Raw genomic sequence first — 9245 nt, 5'->3', positions numbered from 1 at the left:
TAACCCACTAACCCTTGATTGGGCACCCGTGACGAGGTCTCTGTGGTGGGGAAGCCCCACCAAAGGGATCCTTTCTTGGTGAGCAAGAATGCTTCAGGGCTGGGCTGTGAGCTCCAGGGCAGAGCTCTAGTGCCCGCTCTCTGATCAGCTCGACTTTGCTGCAGGTTGGTTGTGACTGAAAGGAGACCGCTGTGAATTAACTAGGAGGGAGAACATCAAGTCGGAACTTTATTTCACCCAGCCACAGGGGGATAAAATGGTATTCTTCTCTATTTAAATTCTATCCCATCTTCTTGTCCTTCCATGCAGGGCTGCTGACAGAGGTTGTCGGGGCAATTGTGCCAGGTGTGGAGATTCTGCCCACCGGTCAATTGACCTCACTCTCAGATGTTGGCTCTGCCCCTGTCTCTTGAGGTCGGCCCTTGTACTCGCAAGACTTTATGTGCCTCTGTAAGTATAGTAAAACTCCATTAATCTGATGTTATCATTCAAAAAGAGAAAAGTGAAACCACCAGTTGACAAGATGAGACTTTTTCCTGACATCATAGGTTATTTATTTGCAAGTACAGATAATATTTGAAATGAAATAAAAACTCAGAGGCTCAAATGCATCCAATAAATTGAAGGAGCAGTGACACATGCATCCACAAGTGAGTGTAGCTGTATAAAGCCCTATCTGTTTCCCTAGGCAAAAGCACAGCAAGGGTTATAAAATATATGCCTCCCTCACATTAAAGATAATCATATTATTCTCTTTTGCAAAGTCTGTACACTTCAATGTTGTAGCAAAAAAAAACAATGCAATTATAAAGTGAGGCTAGAGAGGAATTTCTCATAAAATTCCTGAACAAAATTTACATCACATCTCGTGATAATCCCTTATCAATCATTAAAAAAAGATATCCTTAAGCAGGCCTGCCTTTGTATTACTTCTTCTGCTTTCCATCCTTATCATTAGACTCAGAGCTACTAAACACTAAGGATTACTCAATCTAGCCCTGGCAACATATAAACAAACAGAAAACTCCTGTTTGAAAGCCCTGTTGCAAAGCACAGTTAATGAGTAAACAGAAGTAACTGACTTATAAGAAACACTCTCACCCAGAAGGAGAATTATCAGAATAGCTTTGTCAAGTGGGAGTAACTGTTTAATATAACTAGCCCATTTTGGAAACAGAAAGTCAATTAATTTACTTTCTCTCTCCTGCCTTTGGCCAATCTGTCTTTCTCTCTTGTCCCTCTTTGACCTCTGGAGGTTTTTATTATTGTTTTTTCCCCATTAAGAAGTTCAGCATTCAGTCTCTTGACTTCCCTTATTTTCACATGTGTTCAGGGCCCAGATGTCACAGTTTATTCAAAATGTCAAGAATCTTTGTATGAAAATTGATGAAGTATGTTTTAAGGTACACATTCGTTATCAGAAAAGCAAACTGCAGTAGGCCACAAGTCACATTAGTTTGTCCATTTTCTGTGCTAGTTGAGAAAACTCATGAGGAAGACTCAGAAAGGAGTTTGACTTCTGCGCACAGCTTTATGTCGTCCATAGAGATTGATGGTGTCCCCATTAGGAGTCTCACCATTTCTCTCTAGGCTGTTCTGAACGTTCATGGTCTTAGTTGTATTATATCAGGATATTTGGACAATGGGGAGAGGGGATGATGAGATGTTAAAGAAATACCTGTGGCCACGTGAATTAATAAAGAGCATCAGAGAGACTGAAATCATGAAATTCTTTCATTTCTACAGTTGGATTCACTCCATTAACTGGCTTCCAGGGGCGTCCAGGACATTTGGGGGAAGTTGTCTCTGGAAAATCTGGAATCAATTTAAATGCAAGGCTATTTGGCTCTATCTGGATGTCAGGGATCCAATCATCATCACTCTCTGTGGGAGGTGGTAGTGTATTAGGCATCACAGTTGCAATGAGATCTGAGTCCTGAAAGTCGGGAGAGGTATCGGCTACACCTGGCTGGGCTAGAGAAGGGAGGGTTGTTGGCCCTTCTGTCTTCTTTCGTATCTGTGCAGAAGAGGTAGTACTATCTTCATAAAAATTTGCCAAATACTCCGTTCTCCAACCATTGTGCTTTCCATTGTTTTTTCCTTTATTTTTATGTTTTCCGTGGCCATGACCATGCTTATGTCCATGGCCTAGGCCATGTTCCCTTTGATGTCCATGACCCCCTTGGTGCCCATGCCCAAGACCATGACCCCTGTGGTGCCCATGCCCAAGACCATGACCCCTTTGGTGTCCATGGCCTTGGTCATGCTCATGTTTATGGCCATGGCCAAGGCCATGTTTTATTTGCTTTCCATGGCCCCAGCCATGCCCATGAGTGGGTCCTTGTTCTTTTCCTGAATCCCGCTCTTCATCTTGTACAGGTGCCAGGAAAGTGTGGGGTGGACTTACGATTGTTCCTTCTGTAGTTTTCTCTAGTTGTACTGATCGGAAAGGTGAAAAACCTGGAGGCCTTTTCAACAGTGAGATCTAAACAGGAGATATTAAGATGAATGCATTACTGTGAAAACCACATTATCAAAGAAGAAAGAAGGGACAGGGACCTGGCAATGTTATCTCAGTTTACAGTGGGTCATGTCTTTGCCAGATTTTAAGTACTATATTATAATAATAATCTGAAAAGGATGAAAATGAATATTTTTTCCTTTTTTGATTGATTTTATAATTTGTAGATATTGATTCTTTTTCTTAATAATACTCTAAACTAGAAAATTTTTTCTTTATCTGGAAAAACTGGATGGTTAACTATATAATCTCTAGGGTACTTTCTAAGCCTATGATTCTGTAAAGCCATGGCACATTACTTATTAGTTGATGCTATTTCTATTAGCACAATTACTGCTTCTATCCAAAAAGGCCCTACCTGGCTTTAAGAATGGAATACATAGGCAGCATATACCACAATCACTCTGTTGAATTGAAACACATTAGAATATATATGTTCATAAGCTTGAAACACAGCCTTTGTATAATGTTTGTATTAGAGTATATACATACCTACACATGGCAAAAACCTAAATGAGAACAAAGGGAGCGGAGGCAACTTGCATTGAAGATACGGATTTGTGTTTTGTTTCTACCTATACTTTCACTACCTATGAGGACGTGGCAGTCGGAGGCACTGTTTGGTGATGCAAAGAGCATGGTCTTTGAAGTCAAACAAGCCAGACCCTACTAGTTACCAGCTAGTTACCAGCATCATGGTGAACAGAGTAGGCTCTGATTTGACCTAGATTTGAATCTGAGCACCACTAGCTTCCCTCTCCTCATGTGTAAAATAGGAATGATAAAAGCACCTGCCTCATAGATTTGTCAGGAGGAACATATGTGTCAGGTCCTCAGTACAGTGCCTGGGAGGGAGGAAGCACTTGAGAAAGTTATTATTCACTTTAGGACTTTAGCATCTTCGTAATGTTTAGTGTCTCAACCTTGACAGTGGGGAAAGTATTACTTACCTCCCAGGGTTCTTTTAAGAATTAAAAAAATGATGCAAACTAATGCTTCTCAAACTTGAATATGGGTATGACTCCCTTGGGGACTGTGTTAAAATGCAGCTTTTGATTCAGGAAATGTGGAGTGGAGTATGAGACCTGCGTTTCTCCCAAGCTCCTTGGATGTGCTTCACTAAGAGAGCCTGTGGACCCATGGGGCACTGACAGTGTCTGAGGAGTAATTAAGAGGACTGCTGCTCTCCTTTCTAGTCATAAAAAAAAAGAGATCAGCACAGAAATGTGAGAGTTCTCCCCATTTTAAAGGATAGTCCCCCAATTCACTTAATTAGTGGTTCATTTTCAACCCCAAAATATGATTTTTCAGAATGAGCATAACTAACCCAAACCAACTGTAATTAGAATCATACCTGTCCAAGTGATTGACAGTTGACAGTAGGGTAAATTTTTTTCTCCCAAGGTACCACGTAAACATCAGCTTTACAGTTTAGAATTAGCTATCCACGAAAACAGAAGCCAAAAGAGAGAACAGTGTTATTCATGGGATACATAAACAAACATAAAACATCATATAGGTTTCCAGGGAATAAGTAAGACTGTTGTGTTACTACTCACACTATGTTTATTGATCTCACAACTTTTGGTCAACTCTTCCTTACTTTCCTTAGAACATGTGGTTTCCCTGGCCGTGAACACAATAGAATATTTTTTTCCAGCTACCACCTGGAAAATGAATTAGTACAAAATAGGAGCTTAATTAACACTGTGTAATAAATCATATGTTTTACCATAAGGGCTTTTAGGGGAGACTATTGAAATTTTAATTATACATTGACCAAATGAGAGCTACACTCAAAAAGCACAAATATTTGACAACAAAACTTTGTTTGTATGCATGTTAAAATATCTGGCTATTGGTTGGGCTCATTTCCTTTTCTAAATGGGAAAAGAAAACCAGGCTATAACTTTTATTTTTATACTTTTCTGAGTTTTATTGTTTAGCAGCTGCAAAATTCACTAGTAATTCTAAGCCTCAAGTCATAATACATAGACTCTAAGAAGAGTAGGAAGTAAAACTTAAACATTTCCTTTAAACACAACCTTATTGTCCTGCCAAATCTTGAATCAGAGAAATACTGAGTTAGTACCACTGTAGATATTATGTGGATTAAATTATGTGAATAGGAAAATTATTTGGATTTCTAGCTCCCTTCTCTGAGTTTTTTAATATTAAGAAATTATTTTAAGCTCTAGCACTCTAGCAATATTTTTAATCATTATACAATGCTGTCTTCTGTTAACATTTGTGGCCCAGTTTTTTCCTTTTTTTTTTTTGGTCTAGAAGAGGCACACTTTATTTATTTAAAAAGTAAAAATCATTGTGCGTTTTTTTTTTAATACACTGACTTCAACAAAATCCCAAGCACAGTTTTTTTTTTAAAGCCTTACAGCCTTTATATACTTGAAAAACACACTTTATAAAATGTTTTAAAATTATATATGTAAATTTAAAAGTTAGGGAATTCCCTGGTGGCACAGTGGTTAAGAATCTGCCTGCCAGTGCAGGGGACATGGGTTCGATTCCTGATCTGGGAAGATTCCCACATGCCGTAGAGCAACTAAGCCCATGTGCCACAACTACTGAAGCCCACGTGCCTACAGCCCGTGCTCTTCAACAAGAGAAGCCACCGCAATGAGAAGCCACGCACCGCAACGAAGACCCAACACAACCCCAAAAAAAAAAAAAAAAAGTTAGTTGATGTGGCTCAATTTTCAGGCTAAGTTATTCAGTATTTCGTTCTAGGATTTAAATGTGTGTGTGGGTGTTAGTGTGTGTGTTATGGACTGAATGTATCCCTCCCAAATGCATATATTGAAGCCCTAAGGTGATGGTATTAGGAGGTGGAGCCTTTGGTAGGCAGCTAGGTTTAGATTAAGTCATGATGGTGGGGCCCCCATGATGGGATTAGTGGTCTTATAAGAGAGAAACTAGACCCCGTTCTCCCTCTGAAATGTGAGGACACAGTGAGAAGGCAGCCATCTGCAAGCCAAGAAGACAGTCCTCACCAGGGAAACAAACTGGCTTGTTTTTGGACTTTCCAGCCTCCAGAACTGTAAGAATAAACTGCTGTTGTTTGTCACCTAGTCTATGGTATTTTGTTATGGTCGCCTAAGCAGACTAACACTGTGTGTGTGTGTGTGTGTTTAATATTAAGTAGCTATCAGAAAGAATATATCACATATATCTGTTGACCTGGAGGGTTGACCATTATTGAAAAAATAAAGTTATAGGGTGATAGTATAATCCCATTTTTGTAAAAGCAAATCATAACAGTCTTTCCGATCTCTTTATGTTTTCTAAAAGCATGGAGAAATTATGGTGGGAGGAGGATGAGGAGAGCAAAGAGTCACAGGAAGAACTAAACTCCTCCTCTACATTTTCTGGCATCATTTTGCTAGGTAAGCACAGTTAAATTTTTAGGAAAAATTTGATAATTAACTTTTAAAACTCCAGATATGTATAAGTTGGGCAGAAAGGTTCGAAAAGCGTTTTAGAGTCTATACTTTGGTGATCATGAATTTTGTTGCTTATTTCAGAGTATACTTTAATCCAGTTTGTTTGACATTACAGTTGATCAATGTGATGTCACCTAAGAAAGCTGACAATATATGACACAAACTACAGCTGTTGGCTCAACACTATTCAGGGTCCAGAGGGGAGGAATAAAGTAGACCTAATAACATCTTCTGTTCGAGGGCCTCAAGATCGCATCCATATTGCCATTCTTATCAGAAGTCTTCCCTGTTTAAGCCCATCCTGCCCAAGTTTTGTTTTTAAGGTAGAGAACACTATGTAGCAATATAAGTTCCAAGTGCATTAAAACATTTAAATTAAAGTAATAAACTAGAAAGATATAATAAACATTCATCAGTTCTCAGGATGATGAAGGCTTTTTGTAGGTGAAAAGCAGAGGAAAGAACCAGGAGGAAGGAAAAAAGGTCTAAATTTGACTAGACAAAAATGAAAACTGATTCTCAAAAGTCACCATAAGTAAAGTAAAAAGGCAAACTGGGAAGAATATGATGTAGGGTCAATATTCTTAAACATAGAAAGCCCAACACTAAAAAACTGGACAAAGGACATGACCAGATCTTTTGGAGAAGTTAAAATGGTCATTAATCCTGAAAAAAAGTTTACCTTCATTAATAACCAAGGATACGTACGTTAAAAAACAATGCAACATCATTTTTAACCTTGCGTGTTGGCAAAGATGAGAAACAGCGATGACACCTGGTGTCGGCCAGGTGTGGGAAACATGCATCTTCAATCACTGATGGCAGGAATATAATTCAGATCAAGACCATCAACCAGTGTCTTACACCCAGGCGGTGTGAATGTAAATTGGCATAATTGCAAATCACTTGGTGATTTGTCAATTTGCATCATACGTCTTAGACATCCACGTATTCCTTGACATTTCTAGGACTTTGTCAAAGGAAAAATCCTAATGTGCACACACAGATCCTTGAAGTGTGTTCCTCTGTGCAGAGGCAGGGAGGGACATTGACAGCAGCGGGGACAGCGGCAGTAGGGACACAGCAAAATAAACAGTATATAATAGAAATCGCAACCATTCACATGTGCAAACGAAGGATTTAAGAAATGTTTGGTATCTGAAATATGAAACCAACCTGGAATGGACATGCACCCAAATAGGACTAAACACGCAAAGCCAAGGCAAGACTAAAATTGTAAAACAAATCTAGCAATTTGGCAAATTGGTCACTTGGAGATTGGCTATTGCAAATTCATTATGGTAAGTTGATTTCCAATAATAATAAATTGGCTGCTTCCACTAAGGCTGCCTTGAGTAACCGAACTGCTCTCTTTACATGCAAAAATCAGTAAAGAGTCACCTCGTAAAAGTAAATTTGAAATTCTCACAATATTCCTGATTAATTTGGCAAGTGAAGGGATGTCATTCCCTTTCAATTCGTAGCATAATCTATTGTGGTTCCCTTTGCACCCTTAGCGTAAACAAACACACACCCTTTCTAGTGTGTTGACTAATTTACAGAAAGAACTGTGACTACCAAGACTAGATATTCACGCTTGAGAATGAATGGTTCTCTCCTGACAGTAACTCTCTGACATGCAATATATGGTGGAGTACGAGACTGTTCCTGCATCCTTAGGAATAAAGGAATTTCACAGAAAAGCAGAAATACAGAGTGAGAAGAAAAGCTGACAAAGACAGGAGTAGTACGGATTGGTAACTCCTTCAAGTAAGCCTAATGTGGGTCACGTGTCAGTGAAATCAGGGAGAGGAGTTAGCGACCGACCGGGACAGGAATAAGTGCCCGAGTAGGAGAGAGATCAAGTGTCAGTTTTATTTTAATACAGTTTGTTTAGGTCCTTTTTTCCCCCAGTTATAAAACTACTACAGGAAACAAGAAAGATGAAAATAAACAGCCCATTGTGCCATTACCTAAAAGCTACCACTATGAATAATCTGAGGTATTTGTTTCTTTTCAGTATTGTTTCCTGTACTGTTTTATTTTTGGTTTTTATTTATTTCTTTCTTTAGGCTGCACAGTGTGGCATGCAGGATCTTAGTTCCCCGACCAGGGATTGAACCCGTGCCATCTGTAGTGGAAGCACGGCATCTTAACCACTGGACCGCCACGGAAGTCCCTATACTTTTTTAAATAACACAACTGAGTACAGAATGTTTATTCAAGTTCATGGCCTCTTTTTTTTTTTTACTGAAGTATAGCTGATTTATAATGTTGTGTTAATTTCTGCTGTATAGCAAAATGATTCCATTATACATATATATACATTCTTTCTCATATTCTTTTCCATTATGCTTTATCACAGAATATTGAATATAGTTCCCCGTGTATGGCCTGTTTTCTCACTGCATATTATAACATAAGCATTTTCCACATCAAGAACTCCTCACAAAGATGATTTAAAATTGCTGCTTAATATTCCATTGTACAAATACACCAGACATTATCTGATCGTGTCTATATTACTGATCATTTTTATGGTTTATTTATTTTTTTTTGCTTTTGTAGTTAGAGCTGCAATGAATATCATTGTATTTAAAGACTCTTTCTATTTTAGATTTCTAGAAATTCAATTACTTAGCCAGAATTATAAACATTTTTTTGGTGAGATTTTCTTCGTATTGATAGATTATAAAAATCATCTTGGTTTGCTATAGGAGTTTGGTTCTACTTTGATTACTTTTTTTAGCTTGTATTTAGGGAAGCCCGTTTTGAGGTTCCATAAAAGGAATTGTCCATGAATATATCGGTCATAGGTTATTGGAGTTGGAAGGGATTTGGGCTCTTCTAATCCAGCCACTCATTTTACAGATGCTGTGTGAGTCTGAATGACGGCCCAGGATCACCTGGGATGTAAGTGGTCGATGCTGTGGCAGAGCTGAGTCTCCTGACCTCCAGACCAGGATACTCCTTATCCTCTATTGACAGGCATGGACGGAGAGATGAATCCCCAGAGGGTACATTTGTAGGAGAGAATGACACCCCAGGCAGGGAACAAATGACATGAAGATGAATGTGTGAAGAGAGCCTGGGGGACGATTGGCTGATGTGACTGAGCGCAAGGCATTAAGTGATGTTATAATGAGAGATGAGTCTAGAAAGGCAGAGGATAAGTCTTGCTTTTCCTAGCCCTGAATTTTATTAATTATATATATAATCATTGCTAATATTTATATAGCACTTTAGATTTTGAAAAGTGATTG

General features: G+C 38.7%; 1 protein-coding gene across 1 annotated transcript in view; it reads right to left on the bottom strand.

Moving 5' to 3' along the window:
• Nucleotides 1–215: 215 nt before the first annotated feature.
• The window catches only part of KNG1 (kininogen 1), a 28119-nt gene continuing 19089 nt past the window's right edge, over nt 216–9245 (bottom strand). Inside the window, exons 8-11 of the mRNA XM_007195249.3 lie at nt 4081–4188; nt 3876–3962; nt 2408–2485; nt 216–448 (exon numbers count right to left, since the gene is read on the bottom strand). Of these exons, the coding sequence (XP_007195311.2) occupies nt 368–448; nt 2408–2485; nt 3876–3962; nt 4081–4188 (354 nt within the window). The 3' untranslated portion in view covers nt 216–367. The remainder of the gene's footprint in view (nt 449–2407; nt 2486–3875; nt 3963–4080; nt 4189–9245) is intronic.

Source organism: Balaenoptera acutorostrata, chromosome 4, assembly GCF_949987535.1.
Source record: "Balaenoptera acutorostrata chromosome 4, mBalAcu1.1, whole genome shotgun sequence".
In the NCBI taxonomy this organism is placed as follows: Eukaryota; Metazoa; Chordata; class Mammalia; order Artiodactyla; family Balaenopteridae; genus Balaenoptera; species Balaenoptera acutorostrata.
This window is presented reverse-complemented; position numbering and strand designations above follow the sequence as displayed.